The sequence below is a fragment of the Panthera uncia genome (assembly GCF_023721935.1).
Source record: "Panthera uncia isolate 11264 chromosome C1 unlocalized genomic scaffold, Puncia_PCG_1.0 HiC_scaffold_4, whole genome shotgun sequence".
In the NCBI taxonomy this organism is placed as follows: domain Eukaryota; kingdom Metazoa; phylum Chordata; class Mammalia; order Carnivora; family Felidae; genus Panthera; species Panthera uncia.
Window position 1 is genome coordinate 67,494,736 of NW_026057585.1, and position 17,629 is coordinate 67,512,364.

The following is a 17,629-nucleotide window of genomic DNA, read 5'->3' on the forward strand; positions in this document are numbered from 1 at the left end:
TTTGACCAGATATCTGGATACCATGTCCTAGCCAAGTTGACCGAATTCACCATCATAAGTGCATCCCTTGTTAATCTGGCACCCACAAACATCTCCTTAAAGCATACTCATAACATACGGTTTAACAACAGATAAAGACAATAACAAGATCATAATTCCACCCCATGTGATACAGCGATCCTGCGTACAACCAAAATGCCTTAATGCCTTCTCCAGATGAGGATGCAAAGCCTTTGGGTGATGCTTACTCTTCTCCTTGATATACCAAGCTTCGATACTATCATGCGAAGTTAACAATACTTAAATACTGTGATACAAAGTCACTATTTCTTGTGCTAGGATGGAAAAAAGAAAAAGAAGAGAAGAGAATGTTTCCTACATACACACATAGTCTCAACAAAATAAAGAAGAAATACTCTCACAATGAGTCTTTTGTTTCTGTGACTGGTCATGTGCTCATAGCTGGTATTTATAACTACCTTCTTCTACTTCCACTACCACTACTCTAATGCCTTTACCTTGAGCGAGCACCTCAGCTGGTTTTGGTTCACACCTGGAGGGGTGGCCCAGACCTTCATTCCTGAAGGCTCTGGGCCCTTAGTGGTCCTGCCTGGATTGGGTTGCTGCAGTTTTCCATTGATGTTCATTAATCACAGGGCAGGGTGATACTGAAAGGCGCCCTGAGGGATCTCCGGTGCTTCAGACGTGTTCTCCTCTACCTCCCTGTGGAGTAGCAGGCCATTTTCCCTGCTCGTCAGGATCAGTCACGCCAGCGAGCACAGTGACTCCCTTCTTCACCTGTTGATTCAGACGCGGGAGGAGCTCAAAGTGGCCGGGGGCAGTCTTGATCCCCAGTTCAATGGAATCATTGTTCTGTATGTCTGACATGCCAGATGCTAATACTTTACTGATCATTTTGTTTACTCTCTGTTTACCCCCCGCAGGTAAGCCCAATGAGAGCAGGATTTTGGTCTGGTCTGTCCCTAACGAAATTCCCAGCATCTAGAACCGTGCCTGGCACATGGCCAGTTGTCAGTAAGCATTGCTGAGTGGGTCGGGGCCTTGGCTGTGATCTCCCGGTGCTTCAGCGTGGGTGAGAAGTACTCATCATCCACCTCAGAACCTCAGTCTGAAGGCCAGGTCTGTCCCAGGGAGCCCAGGGTTGCAGAATGTTCTCTGACAAAGGGGGTCCTGCTGCCTCTCCTCACACTGACAGTGCTGGGCCAGCATGTGAGCACAAGGCCTCAGTGTTCACCATCCCAGCCCACTCAGAACTGTTTACTAGACTAATCTGGAACAATAAACCTGTCCCCACCCTCCTGGCGCCTGCCTCACTCCATCCTAAGCCTGTGTTTGAAGATGTGTTTAAATTCTGGGCCTACACTCAGCAGACGCCACAGGCTGGCTCCTGGCGGACAATCACTGGCGAGGGGGGCGGCACTGGGACGCTCAGGTCCTCCTGATGGCTCTGTCTCCACACACAGCCCTCCGGGGGGAGCGAGGCGGCTCTAGCCTCCATCCAGTGTTTGTTATTTCATGTCAAAGCTTTCTCATAAACATTATCCTAGAGTGGGACACGGAGGCTTTGGGCAAAGAGGGTTTGTTATTCTAAAGTGGCCAGGAGCAGAAGGCGTGGTGGCCCAGGAGTCCGTGAGCAGCGCCAGGCTTGGGAATTCAGGGTGAATGGGAGGGAGGCAGAAATCAGGACAAGGCTCTCCCGTGCCTGTGCACAGGGTCTTGGAGGTCCCACTTACCACACCCTCCACTGTCACAGCCAGCTGGGATACCTGCCTCTGAAATGAGCTCCTCACAGGTGGAAACCAAAACCAATTCATCCACCACCATCCCTGCAGAGAATCGACAGAAAGTAAATGTTCGTTGAATGAATGACTAAGTGTAGCTTCCCTATATCTTTTGGAAGCGCCGAGAATGCTTATGAAGAAGCACGTATTATTTTGAAGTTCTAGTCGTGGGAACCTGGTCTGGAGCCAGACAGACATCATTTCAAAGCCCAGCTCTGCCCTTTACAAGCCACGTGGCCTTGGGCCCCCTCTGTTTCTTTGGCTTCCTGTGAATGAATAGGGACGCCATCCTGCCGGCTGTCTCCCACGGAAAGCAGAGGGAAGCCCCAGAGGGCAGTACTCCACTAAGAGGATGGGTTCCAGGACTGGCCTGCCCAAGCCTGAATGTGTGTCCCATCCCTCACCAGCTTTCTCACCTTTAGTGAGTTATGTAACATCTCTTTGCTGTAGGGTTTTTTAAAATCTATTCATTGGAGCTAATACTAAACTTAACTCAGAGTTGCTATAAAGCTTAAATAAATTAATATAAGCATAGAAGATTCCTGACACATAGTAAGTGCTCGATAAACATGGCGACCCTGGTAATGAATTTTGAAAAATGCAAACAAAGGATGGCTCCAGGTGGGAGGTGTGGGGAAAGGGCATGTGACTCGGGTCAGCGGTCCTCCTTCTGAAACAGTTCCTGAAAATCTGTTCTTCAACAGTGAACGGTGAACAAAGAGGCAGGCTTCCTCCCTGACCAAGTTCCTGGTCTACACAGGCAGGAAACGGGAATCACCTGAGACGGAGGCTACATGGGCTAAGTGCCAAGACCAAGGGAAGCACCAACCCCTGCCTGGAGGTCAGGGGAATCCAGAATGATGGGTTTGGATTTCAGTCCCGGCCCCACGACACTGCCTGGGCCACACTGGGAATGCCTCTTCAGTGATCTGATCTCAGTTTTCTGTATGCAGCATGCTAATAATAAATACTCCATGGCTATTTCTGGCTATTTCGCAAGGCTCCAGGAAGAAGACAGGTGTGTTAATGTGTGTGGGATGAATGTGGGCTGAGTCAGTGAACATCCAGAATCCAGCCCCAATCTGTGGCACCGCAAAGGGTCTTGGGCCAGGCATCAGGCTTGGCTTCGAGTCTGCTCTGCCCCCAGCTGCCTGTGTGGGCTTGGTTGAGCTCTCTCTTGCCCACTTTGGGCCCCTGTCTCCTTTCCTCTTCTGTATGGTGAAGGCACAGAAAGAGAGCAGTGGTTCTCAGACTGGGCTCCAGGGAACCCACGGCCTCCACAAAGAAGCCTTGGGGGTCCCTCCTACAGTGGAGCATTGAACTGGTAGGACTTCAGGCTCTAGCTTGTCTCCTCACATCAGTCAGGGAAATTTCCATTTTTATCTACTCCACATACTGAGTTCCAAGTAAGGTTCCTTTAGAAAACAATAACAATAAAAAGGGATCCCATGGCCAAAGAAGGTTTAAAAACCACTGGACCAGATGACGTATAGGGGCCCTTCCAGTTCCAATCTGGCAAAGTTCAAGTCTGACTATTTTCTTCCGAGTTTTATTTACCAAGCATTTCTCCAGCTCTTACTACATACCAGGACTGTTCTTTGCACCCTACAGATTGTACCACACTTAACTGAAACACCTCCTAGCTTCACAAAAGCCACATGATTGCGGAAGTGACTCCATGTGTCTAGGGAGGCCCAGGGGAGCCATCTCCCCTCCAGCCAGGTCTTCTGGGCACCCGAACGGGTGACCTCACCGCAGTCCAGGTGGTGCCGACTCTGAAGAGCTGCAGGTGTATACAGCGGCAGGGTGTGGTCACGAGAAGCCCGCATATCCCGGCCCCCCACCCCCCGTTCAGAGACGGAGAGTACTCTGGCTTGACATGGACACTTTCAAGCGAGGCATGTTCCGTGTGGGAGGAAGTGCCTGTTGCCTTAGTGATGTCCACGGCAACAGGGCCACTGCCTCCTGTGACTCATCACGGCCACCGTGCTGCCATTGACACTCTGCACCAGGTGGCTGCAGATCGAATTTCAGAATGGTTGCCAGAGCCTGGAGAAGGCTTGGAGGTGGGGTCTGACCTCATCTCCAGCCAGCTCATTAGGGTAGCAGCCTGGGCTGCTGAACCCTAACACTATCCAGCTCCTTGCCCGCCAGAAACAAAGATGGGAGGGGGTTGGCAGAGGTGATCTCTTGAGCATGGGCTTGGCCTCGTTGTCCATGTCAGTACTTTACCTTATTGCATGAGCTTTTCTGTTCAGATTATGTATTCCGGAATCATGTGACTGATGTCACTGGTGGGGACTTCTGCCACAGGGTAGCAGCATGCTCTAAACGCAGACAGAGTGCCAGAGTTCTAGGGGCTAGTCTGGAGGGCTTAATGAGTAGCCTTGAACTATGAAGTGGCTGACCTCAGCAGGTGGCACTAGGTGGCACTAAGGTGCTAGGGAAAGGATGGAGTGACATCCTCGCTTTACCGGGCACTGTGCTGACATCTGCAGATACAAAATAAATAAGATGCAAGTCCCATCCTCACGAAGCTCAGAGCCTAATGAGAGAGCCAGGTAGCTAAATGGTGATTACAATCTAATGTTCCCGCCGCGGTGGAAAGAAGCACGGCGGGTCACTTATGTGCCACCACACTGCTCTCAGTGCAACAGCATCGAGTATTTGCTCAGGTGTCCGGACCCAGTTGCAGGTAAGCCCTGCCGAGCTCAGCCGGGCTTACTCGCGTTGTCCGTTGGCTGGACTGGGATGGCCTTGGTGGGACAAATGAAGCAATTCATCTCTGCCCGGCCTCCAGTGGGCTTGCGTGGGCTGCTGTCAGGGCAGGGGAGGGACAAGAGGAGACAGCAGCCATTGGTGCTTTCAGGCCTCTGTGCGTAGTGGTTACTCATCCCATCAGCTATAAAGCAAGTCCAGGGCAGAATGTCAGAATGGGAGGGAGCCAAAGAGTTCCATGGCCAAGGGCATGAATACATGGAGAGGGTAAGATTTGGGGCCATCACAGTATCAGTCTGCCACACAAGGAGACTGTGGGGGCCCCAGGGAGGGGCCTAACTCAGCCCCCAAGTGGTCCAAGAAGCTTCATGGAGAAGACATTTGAGCAGAGCCTGGAAGGCCAAGTGTGAATTTGCAAGTGGAGAGCAGAGGCAGGAGGTTTTCCTGAACAGAGAGCATAATGTATAAAGCACAGAGACAGAAGAGTGCTGAGTAGTTGGGTATTTGGAGACATGCAGACTGAGTGGGAAATGAGGTCACTGACCACAGCAGGGTCCAGGTCACTGCCTTGCAGGCTCTACTGAAGAGCTAGACCCTTATTCTGAGGGCAGGAGGCACTTGTGAAAGTTTTGAGAAAAAAAAAAGAGGGAAGACAATCAGATTTTTTTTTAATTTTTTAATGTTTATTTATTTTTGAGAGAGAGCAAGAGAGAAAAAATAAGAGCAGGGGAGGGGCTGAGAGAGAGGGAGACACAGAATCTGAAGCAGGCTCCAGGCTCTGAGCTGTCAGCACAGAGCCCGACATGGGGCTCGAACTCACAAACTATGAGATCATGACCTGAGCCAAAGTCAGATGCTTAACCGACTGAGCCACCCAGGCGCCCCGGATTTGTGCTTTGATAGAGAACAAACTGAGGGTTGATGGAGGGAGGTGAGTGGCAGATGGGCCAGATGGGTGATGGGTATTAAGGAGGGTATTTGTGATGAGCACTGGGTATTGTATATAAGTGATCAATCACTGAATTCTACTTCTGAAACCAATATTGCACTGTGGGTTAACTAACCAAAATTTATACTTAAAAGAAAGGTGACTGTGGCAGAAGACTATGGGATGGGGGAGTGATGGGGGGCTGCAGGGAGGGGATGGGTTGCAGTGGGCCCAGTGAGAGATGCTCGGGGTGGTGAGAGGCCAGAGACTGTGGTCCAAGATGGCAAACAGATAATGTGCAAACAGAATGAGCAATGAGGACTGGTGGGCAGGCTGGGGCCGGGCAACAGCAAGGACAGGTGGCCTGACACTGTCTCCTGACCTTCTGCCCAGGAATTACAACAGCTTTTCCCTATGTCGGTGCTAAAGGGGTCTGGGATATGCCATCACATGAAGCTACCTCCAGTCCTTTCCCCTCAGGGGCCTCAGTTCCCCCCATCTAAAAATGGGACATTTTATTTTTTAAAAAAATTTTAAGTGTATTTATTTATTTTGAGAGAGACAGAGTGAGCAGGGGAGGGGCAGAGAGAGAGGGAGAGAGAGAATCCCAAGCAGGCTCTACACTGTCATTGCAGAGCTCGATGCAGGGCTCAAACCATAAACCATGAGATCATGACCTGAATCGAAACCAAGAGTCAGACGCTTAACCGACTGAGCCACCCAGGCGCCTCTAAAATGGGACATTTCAGAAGATTTCTCAGGGCCCTCTTACCTTGGGCAGGCCGTATTCCATTAGAGCCATGGTCCCCATGCCAGAAGCAATCAGAACACTAATGTCACCCCCATGGAGCCTGTTAAAAATATACATCCTGGGCTTCACCTCAGAGATTCTAATTCTGGGCATGAGGACTGGGGTATCTGATACGTTCGCATAGCACCCCACGTGATCCTGATGCCAGGCAGGTCTGGCTAGAGCGCAGCTGTATTCCCAGGGCCTGGAATGGTGGCCGAGAGCACAGAGGAGCTTCAGGATACATGCTGAGTGCCAGCAGGGTCCTGATTCAGAGAGGCCCAGCTCCTAAGGCCTTTGCCTGGAGTGAGGGTGACTTCTGGAGGAAGGGGCATTTGGGTTGGGCCTTGACATCTAAGTAGGTTTTTGGTTTATTTTGTTTGTTTGTCTTGCTTCGTTTACAGTGCTCTTGATTACCAACTTAGTCTGTGCTCATTCTAGAACTTTCCTAAGCACAGGAAAAGAAAGGAGTCAAAAGAAAAATTCACCCATCATTCCAAAACCCAGACACAACTAGGGTCTCATTTTGCCACGTTATTAGATAAGATGTTGATAGCCAGAGCAGGAGTGGGGACCCATGTGGGCCAAGGACTGGAGACGACAACAGGCTGAACACGGTGGGAGGCCAGAGGAAGCATTCAGGCTGCACCAGCCGGTGTCAGGCCCCACACGCCTTCTCCGTCTCAGGGCCTGTTGCCCCAAAGTCCAGAGTGAGGAGGGCCAGGCCTGGAGGTGTCAAGACCCTCAGCCAGGGGTCCTGAGCACAGCCCTTATTCGTCTCTGTTTCCCCTGCACAGGTGCTGTTTGCCCTGAACCAGACCCTGCTGCAGCACGAGAGCGTGCGAGCAGGGAGCCTGCAGGCACCCTACACCACGGAGGACCTCATCAAGCACTACAACTGTGGGGATCTCAATGCTGTCATCTTCAACCACGACACATCCCAGGTGAGGCACCCCTCCTCTCCGTGGATAGCTTTCAGGTCCCCAGTTCCGACAGCCAGGCCCATATGAACCTATGAACCTACCTAGCACTTATTAGACACCTACTATGTGCCAGGTGCAGGCAATCTTCTTTCTGCCATGGGAACCAGGACCTATTGGTATTCCATTTTACAGATGGGAAAACTGAGGCTCAAGGAAGCAAAGAGATTTGCCCAAACCCACACCACTTCATTGTTGCGTTCCCAAGTAATCAAGAGCAGCACTCGAGTCTGGTGTGTGTGGGAGAAGCTTAACCTCTAAGAATGGGGAGGCTCTGAGAAGTTCAGCTCACAATCTGGGGAAGTCAGAGCCCAGGGGGGAGAACAGCTCATGGTGAGACCTTGCACTGGAGTCCAGCTGGGGGCATTCTGTCTTGAGTCAAGTCCTGGAGGAAAGACTACCACAAGCTGGGCAGAAAGTGAGAGGCACCCTGGGGAGCTGAGCAGGACTCCTCCAGGTGTGTCCCCATTGCCCTCAGTAGAAATTCCAAGATACTTCATCTAGCACTCGAGGCCTTCTGGGTCCTGCCCTCTGCTGACCTTGTCACAGCCAGGTGCCCCACCACATAGACTTTGTTCTGCTGACCTGTACTACATGCCGTTGACCCGTGTATGCCCCTGTGCCCTTATTCAGGCTCCTCCCTCTTCCTTTCCTCCTGCTTGGCCACAGTCAATTGTTACCTCCTCTGAGAAGCCCTCCCTGACTGCCTAGATGGAATTAGATATTCCCCTAGGCCCCTCTAGGCCCAGTGTGCTTTCTGTCACGGTGCTTGGTTAACCATTCATTCAAGAAGAGGCCACTTCCCTGCTCAGGACAGTGCAGCGGCTCCCCATTTTTCTCAGTGTCTATAATGGCCTCTGTGGCCCCGGGGTCTTCCCCCACCCCCGACCCCATGTCCTCTGCCCTCTGCTCACACCCACCGCTGGAGCCACATGGGCCTGCAAGCTGTTCCACAAGCACACTTGGCATGTTTCACCTTTGCACTGGCTGTTCCCTCCTCCAGGAATGCCCTTCCCTGGCCATCACCACAGCTCACCCCCATCTTAACTCAAACATCACCGTCTCAGTGAGATGGGCCCCAACTCCCTGAACTAGAATTGCAGCCTGACCCCCCCAACTCTCTCAACCCCTTTGTTATGCTCCTCTTCCCCCCACCCCGCCATGGTCTTTGTCATCTTCTCACATACTTACGTCTTTTGATTCACTGATAAGTGATTGTGTTTTTTGTCCTTCCCCCCCAGAGCATGTGCTCTCTGAGGATAAGCATTTGCACCTGTTTTGTTCATCAGTATATTCTGATCAGCTAAAGCAACTCCTGGCACAGAGCAGGACTCAGTAAATAGTTGCTGAAGGAATGAATGAAATTGTAAATACCAGGAACAGTGCGATGAAAAGAGATATGGGGCAGGAGGGTGGTTGCAGAGACAGCTGCCCTTGTGGGGCTGCCAGTCTCCTAGGAGACATGGGGACATTCCACAAGCAATGGCATCTAAGTGTGATCCTTGCTCCAAGGGAGAGTAGAGGGTGCAACCGGGGCCTTTGGCAGGAGCAGAAGGTTAAATGGACTTGGGGCAAGAAGGAAGGATGCCTGCAAGGTGAGAGGTCAGAGAAGAGCCTGACTTGGCCACGGACAGGAGGAAGAGGAATGTTCCAGCAGAGGCTAGAGAGAGCAGAATTAGGGGCGTGGGTTGGTCCAGAGGTGCAGCCAGGGACCAGGCCGAGAGGTTCTGTGTGTGCAGGCCACCCTCTAGACCCGGAGCTCCCTGAGGCAAGAGTGTGCCGCTCCTCTCTCTCCCTCCCAGTGCCCAGCACAGGGCACCGCTCAGAGTGAGTATCAGGGAACGGCCGTCAAGGGAGCGGAGGTGGGTTTGTGTTGTGCTCTGTGCAGTGTAGACAGTGAAAGGAAGGATCTGGAGACCTTGCGGAGGAGGCTCAGGACTCTGAGAGCTCCGATTCTGAGTCTGGGTGTCTGAGAGCTCTGAGCCGGAGTCCTGCCCTGTGTCATTTGCTGGGAGAGAGAGAGGCTGGTGAGCACTGTGGCCGAGGGGACCTGGCCAGCACTCAGGACAGCCTGGCCATGAAGTAGCTGGGCTGGGCTGGGCAGGACAGGGCCCTGTTATGCCTGTGGCTGATGCTAAGCCCAGAGAGGGAGGAACGGGGTGACTTCAAGGCATAGTAAGCTCAGGTTTTCTTTGAGCTTGTGTCCAGAACCGCTGATTTGTCTCTGGCAGGTGAACTGCACTGGGGTCTCTGGGTGGTGCCCGTACTTGAAGTAGGACAGAGGGTGCGGTTGGATTGGCCCACCCAAGTTAGAATAGCACCCCAGGCTGCATTCCCTGTACCCTCTGGGTACAAAGGCAGGGAGGGACTAGACAGCCCCGTCCCCAGATGCAGAAAAGCCTAGAGTCAGGGTAGCAAGGCTACATTCAGTGCTCCTGTTCTGGTGGAGAAAGGGTCTAGGTGACATGGGGCTACATCTGTAGCTAGAGGCCAGGAAGGCAGTGGGAGGCTGAGGACACGCGGGCTGAAGGGGGACAGTCACTGCCTATAGTCAGGGAGGAAGTGGTAGTGGGGCTGGGCTTGAGAATGGAGTCGACCAGGAGGGGATGATGGGAGGGGCTGGCAGGCAGAGCAGGCTGCCTGGGTGGGGGTGTGGGAATGTTGGGGGGGGGTCCTGTGGAGAGATCTGCGGAGCGGGGGGCAGATCATGGGGGTGGGGGTGAAAATGCCTGCTGAGGGGCAGAAGCCCTGGAGCTCGAGCCGGAGAGTGATGTGGTCCAAAAGATGCCTCTGGCCTCAGTGCAGAGGATGATGAAGGGGCCTCTAGAGGCTGGGGCAGGACAGGTGCAGGGCCCAGGATGGGAGACAGGGGCTGGGTGCCCCTCAGTCTTGGTCTACCTTGCCTCCCCACCCCACCGTCCCACCTTCAGAAGTGGCTCATGGCTCAGCCTCCCGAAGCTCCCAGGTCACTGACACCATCAATGCCCTGCAATCAGCAGGGTGACCCCAAGGCCCCTTCCCCGGGAAGCCTTGTCTGAGCCCTCAGCCTGTGTTAGGTGTGAGGCAGCCATATATTTATCATCCAGACCCAAACAGTTTAGAGAGTGAAAGGTCAAATATAATTAAGAGGCTGAGTCATGAGCAGGCATGGAGAAGTCAATCCTAGCCGTGAACCTAGACCACCCTAGACAAACAAGGACTCATGGTTATCTGCTAGGTGTCTACTCCAGACTCCCACATCCCTGTCACAGCATGCCCTGACTCCCTCACTGGGCCGTGAGCCTCATCCAGGGAAGCCTCATCCAGGGCAGCATCCTAGGCCCATGGAAGTTCTTGGAAGGTATCTGTTGGATAGATGGACTAAAGAGACAGAATGAGGGGCGCCTGGGTGGCGCAGTCGGTTAAGCGTCCGACTTCAGCCAGGTCACGATCTCACGGTCCGTGAGTTCGAGCCCCGCGTCAGGCTCTGGACTGATGGCTCGGAGCCTGGAGCCTGTTTCCGATTCTGTGTCTCCCTCTCTCTCTGCCCCTCCCCCGTTCATGCTCTGTCTCTCTCTGTCCCAAAAATAAATAAAAAACGTTGAAAAAAAAAATTAAAAAAAATAAAAAAATAAAAAAATAAAGAGACAGAATGAGGCCATTGAGGTCAGTGACATCAGTAGAGCTGGGCACTTGACCACCAGACCTGACGCTGTCCCGGTTGTAGGCCAGGGGAGCCTACGCTGAAGGCACTCCCTACAGCCCCACCACAGCTCTGCCTGGCCTATCTCACCATCCCACCTCGGACCCGTGGCTCTAAGGCCCTGGGGACCTAACATGTCCTCTTTAAACTTCTATGGTGCATCCTGCACTTAAACTTATCATGGGAGATTTAAGGCTCCTGACAAAACTAATGACATCATTAATTTGTTTCCCTCTCAGCCTGGGCCCAAACCCAAGTCCCATCCTTGGCATGGAGCCAGGGCCCATCAACACGAAACATGCAGAAAATGTCAGCCAGCTGCCGGACAGCCCAGGAAACCCTGGTGGTTAGCCCAGCTCCTTTGTGGCTTTGACATTGCACTTTCTGGTTCTTGTCCTTGTTAAATTGTTTTGGCTCCCTAAGGAATGAATGGAGATTCATCTTTCCACAAATGCACATTCATGGTCAGGAAGCAGAGGAGACCCTTGGGAGAGGGGAAGGGAAGGAGAATGCTGCCTTCATGGCTCTCTGATGATTCTGAAGGCTTCTCTTTGTCATCTCCATCTCTACCCCTTCCCTGCAGCCTCTGCCGTCACAGGGGCGAGGTGATGAAGCCAGATCCGTCCCCAGGCTACTTCCACAAAGCTGACATTTAGTCAGGACTCTCTCTGTGCTATGCACTGTGCTAACAAGCACTTTCTAAAGCTGCTCTTACTTAATTCCTACCACAGCATATATTACTCCCATGTTACCAGTTTGGACACCGAGTCTCAGCACGAGTAACTTGCTAGTTGTAGAGAAGCGGCCCAACTGGTAAGTGGCAAAAGAAGGATTCCAACCCAAGTTATCCTGGCTCTCTGGCTTCAGGACCCACATTCATCACCACCACCATGCATTCGTTCACTAATTGAACAAATGTTTATTTCTTGGTATAACATCCTCCCACATTCTTTCCCACACCTGAGGAACCAAAAGGGCCATGTTTCCAGAAATAACCCTTCTGAGCCACAGCTCCTCCCCAACTCAGAAGCCTTTCCTAGCTGCATCAAGTCCAAATGTGGCCTGCTTTCTCAGGACTTCTGATCATCCCTTCCATCATTGGTGGAGGAGGTGAGAGCTCCATGCTTTCATTTATCCATTTGCCAAACAGTCCCCAGGCACCAACTCTGATTGGGCCCTGGAAGGACTGCTGCATACAGTTGTGCAGGTTGTGTACTGAACAAGTTTAGGTTACATTAGTCATATTGGTGCCTTGTCATCCCAGAACAGCGAATCAGGCCTTAATGGCGGAGAAGTCCCTCCCTTTCCACTCTGGGGAGCACCCTGGTCCTTGGCCAGTAGCTATCAGAAACAGACATCCCAGCAGATATCAGAGACAGATGTCCTAGCCCTGTCCAAATCCCTGAAGGTTCAGCCTCTGCTGACGTCTCCATTTTCTTCAGAAAGAGTGTTGACAACTTGTCAGTGGCTCTAAAAGCCACGTAGCTGGGCCGCATGACCCTTGGGGGCTAAACCCTGCAGGAACTTAGTCTCCGCATGCCAGACTCTCCATCTAGCTCGCCCATCAGTCAGCTAGGCCTCATGTCCTGTGCTTTAGCCAGAGTTGATGAAGAGAGAGAAATAGAAGAGGGGACTCCAGATGGAAGTCTGAGCACAGAGCTTGGAAGGTGGAATGACAATGAGGGATTATGGGGAAATAGAGAGTACATTCTGACTCACTGCCTCAGTTTCCTCAGTGGCCCCTGGCTTCTTCTCAGGCCCCACCCACCACGGGAGTCCTGGAACACAGTCCTGGAACACTTGGACCCAACAACCAGGTTGGAAAGACAAGATGTTGGGAATGGAAGAACCCAGGAGGAGACAATGCAGTGAGGAAGGACAGAACAACTTTATGTTCAAGGTTCCAGAAACCTTACTGGGCACCTACTTTGGGTCAGACATGGGGGCCCAGGAATGACAAAGGGTCTGTCCCTGGACTCAGAGAGCTCTCTGCCTCATTTAATAACATGTCAGTGAAGCTTACCCCCGGCCACATAACAGGGTACGGATAGTGCACTCAGAGCTGAGAAGTGTGGAAAGTTCCAAGCCAGGCTGTTGAATAAACCCTCATTATGGGAGGAAGCCACGGTCCTGGAGTTGAAGTTTTCAAGAACGGATGGAGGGATTTGGTTATGCCCTGGGAAATAGTGGAGCTGGGGGTGGGGAGATAGTAGTGGCAAACCGGGGCTCAGGCATGGGGAAAACCAGAGGCTATGACCTCTCCTGTCATCTCTGGAGGGTGGGCTGGGCTGAACACAGTCCATACAGCACCCACCATCACAGAGAATCCCCATCTTACACATGAGGAAACTAGAGCTCAGAAAAGTTAAGTAACTTGGCCAAAGTCACACAGTGTCAGAACCAGGCCTGAATCCAGATCAGCCAGATCCCGTGCCCTGTGGCCTTTCTGCTGCAGCAGGCAGCTGAGCTGACCCTCCAGCCCCGTTTGCTGACTTGAGTTCCTTGCACACCGGGCTGGGTGCGGGAGGCAGGACACTGAAGGAGCTGAGAGCTGCCCCACCCCCCAGGCCTTCCGCATCTGGAAGCTGAGGGTCAACCAGGGAAAGACACAGGCGCGATTCGTGGGAGGCCGCAGCCCAGGGCTCTCCTCCTTGGGCTGTTACTTTGCTAGCTGTGTGACTTTGCACTTGTCTCTGGAACGTTCCACTCTTGTTTTTTTCACTTGTAAAACTGGAATAACAACTCCTCTCAAAGCATTTTTGGATTGATTAAAAGCACACGCAAAATGGATAGCCCCCCGTAGGGGCCACTTAATAAAGGTAAGTTGCCCGCTTGGCTGGGCTGTGTGTGCTTACTCAAAGCCCACCTTGCCCCGGAGAGCACTGAAGGCAGCCCCTGTCTTGCCTTTACAGTTGCCCAGCTTTATCAACACTACCCTCCCACCGCACGAGCAGGTGACCGCACAGGAGATTGACAGCTATTTCCGCCACGAGCTCATCTACAAGAGGAATGAGCGGATGGGGAAGAGGGTCATGGCACTTCTGCGGGAGAACGAAGACAAGATCTGCTTCTTTGCCTTCGGAGCAGGTTTGGGCCGGAGTGGGGAAGGGATTATTTGCAGACTCTTTAAGGGCTTAGAGATTTGTGAGCCCCTCCCCTGACCTCTACTTCAGGAAGGAAAAAGTAGAGGCCCAGAATGGAGCAGGAGAGGCCACACAGCACCGTTCTCCTGTTTCTAGCCAAGGGCTCCTCTGTAACAGGCCCGGTTGGCCGGAGTGACCTTGCCAAGGCCAGGACAACTTCTGTCGCTCATTCTTGCCCCAGGAGGCTGTGTTGAGAGCCCAGAACCGAAGCCAGCTCCCCTGCCCACCCAGTCTCTTGAGCCGCGCCTCTCCCACGAACCCAGGGACAAGCCCGTGAGCACCGTGGGGCCTGGTTGGGGAGAAGGCGGGCTCCGGCACCCCATGTCCCAGCTCCACAGCCCAGCCCAGCCCCCTCCAGGCGCGTGACCTTGGCACACCACCAGCAAGGTCTCAGGCCCCTGGTCTGTGAATGGGCAGGACAGCAATGACTATTTGATGAATTGAAATGTCTACCTTATGGAAGACTTACAAAGATTAGCGGTAACATTTAAATAACCTAACGGTGGGAACTCAGAATGGCAGCGACCTTCCCCATCCTCAGCAGCTTCGTGGGACTTAATACAAGGCTTGTCGTCCCACTGTGGGCCATGAACTTGATGCTTCTCCTGAGGGCTCTAGCCTCTTTGTGTAGAGGGAGGTCTAGATGCCCAGTCTCAGGGCTTGCTTGGCATCTCCCTCACTGTCCCTCCTTTCTGTTCCTCCCTCCTCTCCCTGACTCCTTCTTTCTTTCCCTATGGCCGTCTCCCATGCTAACAGCGATGTCTACGATGGGACCAGGGGATTGCATTTGCCTCCTTTATTAGTCAGCTTTTGCCCAAGAGCCACAGCAACAGAAATGTATTTTTTGCTCATGTGGGTGCAGTCCACCTCCTGCTTTGTGAGAATAAGCCAGAGGCGCCATGCCTGGGGGTGAGAACTCACTACCACTGCCTCTCCGCCATCCCTTCCCCAGCCCCTTGGCCGTGCACTGCCTGCCTGCTCAGGCCAGCGCAGATCGGGGCAGGCAGTCCACGTACCCCTGTGTGACGCCCGCCTCCCTGCACCCCGCCATGCAACCCCATACCCTTCAAGGGGAGAGCCAGGGTCCTCTGACTGTGCCCGTCTTCCCTCCTGTGTGGCCTCCAGCATGGAAGAGGCTCGTGGGTCAGCCCCTGTGAGGCCACACCTGCAGCTAGACAGAAAGAGTCCCGGCTCGTGTTGGGGCGGCCATGGCCCGGTGTGGCCTGTGGCAGATCCCTTCCCCTCTGACAGCCTCGGTTTCCTCATCTGAACAGAAGTCATCAGAAAGCACTTGGGCCATTGATGATTCCAGGAGCTGTTCAAACAGTTTTCAGAGAAGAGAGGGATTCCTGTAGGAGAGTCTGGAGAAGAAGGCAGGAGTAGGACCTTGACTGACTACGTGGAGAGGGCAAGGCTAGCCTCCAGGTGCAAGATACCTACTGGGGACCTGGCATGAGTCAGGACAGCTTTGGGGACAGGTGCAGGGGAGGGAGTGCTCCCAAACACACCCTCTCACTCACCATCCAGCTGCCACCCTAGCCCTCTCCCCATGAGCATCTGGGCAGTGCTCCTGCTCCAGAATGATCCCCCAGTGACTACAAAAGGGGAACCATTCCGAACCAAGCCAGCCTCCAGGCATCTCTCCAGACCTAGGAGGAACCAAGCCTGATCCTTGAGGGAGTCCACTAAAAGATCCAGCATTCCACATGGCCCACCTGAGTGGTAGGGCTTCCCTGCCCCACCTGTCCAGGGCCCCAGACCAGAGCCACCCAGGGTCTGAGGCTAGCTCTTTCCTGTGGGTGAGGAGACAGAAAGCCTGGAGGTGAAAATCACAGCAGCGTGGGTGGCCCTGGATCCTGGCCGCCTTCTCCTAAAACCCAAGTCCTTGGAGACACAAATGTCCACTCAGGCATTCGGCCAGCATGCAGGCACCATGCCCTCCTCTAGCTTCTTGCCCATGTCTGAGATCCAGCTGGTTCCCCGGTCAGTCCTGTTGACAGACCACCGAAACGACTCCTGTCTGCTCCATCCGTCCCCATCACCACTGTCCCAGTCCAAGCCTCCATCAGCTCTAGTCTCCTCACTCCAGCTCGGCCTTTGCCGCCTCCAGGCTGCTCCCCACAGCATAGCCGGTGGCTGCTGCTGGCTCTTGTGTCCCACGCACCCTGCCTTGAGCTCCGGGAGGGCACACACCACATAATCATCCTGTGTTTGTAGTAACATGTAATAGGTGTCATGAGTGTATGGAAGAAAGAATGAGGGAAGGAACGAACAAGTGTGGGAATGTTGGCCAGATCCTCCCTTCCTGGTCTCCTCTGGGCCTGGTGGACAGGGCAGCAGGAATGTCAGGGCAACGTGAGCCCCACCTCAGCTCTCGGGGACCTGCTATCCAATAACAACAAGCCCAGAGCCATGTGTGGACCTTGCTGGCAGCTGCACTGGAGGCTCGGCCACTCCTAAAACAAATGTTCTCCCCCGCACTGCACATCCACCCTCGACCTGAGAATTTCAAAGCTGGATGCAGCCTCCAGGCTCAAGCCTGTCCACCTCATCTGAGCTCTGGATAGACTGAGGTCCCTATAGGTCAAGATACGGGTCAAGTTCATGGCAAGTCAGGGAGAGAGGCAGGGCTGGACCCCAGGCCCAGGAGCTATGATCCAGGAACTCTGTTCTCATGTGCAGTCAGGGAGCCAGCTGTATAGACCTGTGACGACCACTGTATTGTCATGGAATATGTCCATGCACAACCCAGAGCGAGAAAAGTCCATGCCTCCCTCTGCATTCTTATGGCCACGTGACTCCCAAGTCCCACGTCCTGTGGCAGCTGAAGAGTTGTGTGTAGCACCAAGACTAGCACTCCTGGGCAGTGTGCAACCTGCAGACACCTCCACTCCCCTCTATGCACCTCTGTCTGTGGGCCTCTGCAGTCGCATCTCAGCCCTTCCTAGACCATCGGGCACTGACTCTTCACCAGACCATCCTCTGTCTGGTCCTCAAAGAAGACCCAGGGTCCCCAAGGCCATGGGAGGGAGGGAGGACCTATGCCACTGGAAATATTCCCAGCCGTCCCCCAGATGTGTCTGCTCATGCAAAGGTCTCTCAGTTCCAGGCTCAATGGGTGTCTCTAGGAAATACCTTAGAAAACAGAAACATAATGATAAACACCTCTGCCTCGCTCTACCCCCCCTGCCCCGGCTGGGGCTTGCCTGGTGTCTGAGCCAGGCCCCTGCTGGGGTCTGCCATTCTAGGCTAGCCTCAGGCCCCGTGGGTCCAGAGGAGTAAGCTAAGGCACACAAGAGAGCCTCCACCTGCCTGCCCCACCCCCCACCCCCACCCCCGTGCCCATCCAGACCCTTCCTCAGCCCACCTCTGCTCCAGATTCCCTTCCCGAAAGCCCACAGGTGCAGACGGGGATTTCCAGTGCTGATAGCAGTCTGGCTACCCCTCCTCTGTTCTGTTCTACAGAGAGATTCAGTACAAAGAGTAAGAGCTTTGGTGTCAGGATGCTTGTGTATAGAGTGTGGCTCTACCACCATCAGCTGAGAGATGCTGGGAAAGCCATTTCACCTCCAAGGGCCTCAGTCTC

At 53.4% G+C, this 17,629-nt stretch overlaps 1 protein-coding gene across 1 annotated transcript in view; it reads left to right on the forward strand.

Annotated features, from left to right (window-relative positions):
- Nucleotides 1-17,629, forward strand: part of TRABD2B (TraB domain containing 2B) — a 214,080-nt gene that overhangs the window by 170,956 nt on the left and 25,495 nt on the right. Inside the window, exons 3-4 of the mRNA XM_049617216.1 lie at nucleotides 7,036-7,182; nucleotides 13,813-13,987. Of these exons, the coding sequence (XP_049473173.1) occupies nucleotides 7,036-7,182; nucleotides 13,813-13,987 (322 nt within the window). The remainder of the gene's footprint in view (nucleotides 1-7,035; nucleotides 7,183-13,812; nucleotides 13,988-17,629) is intronic.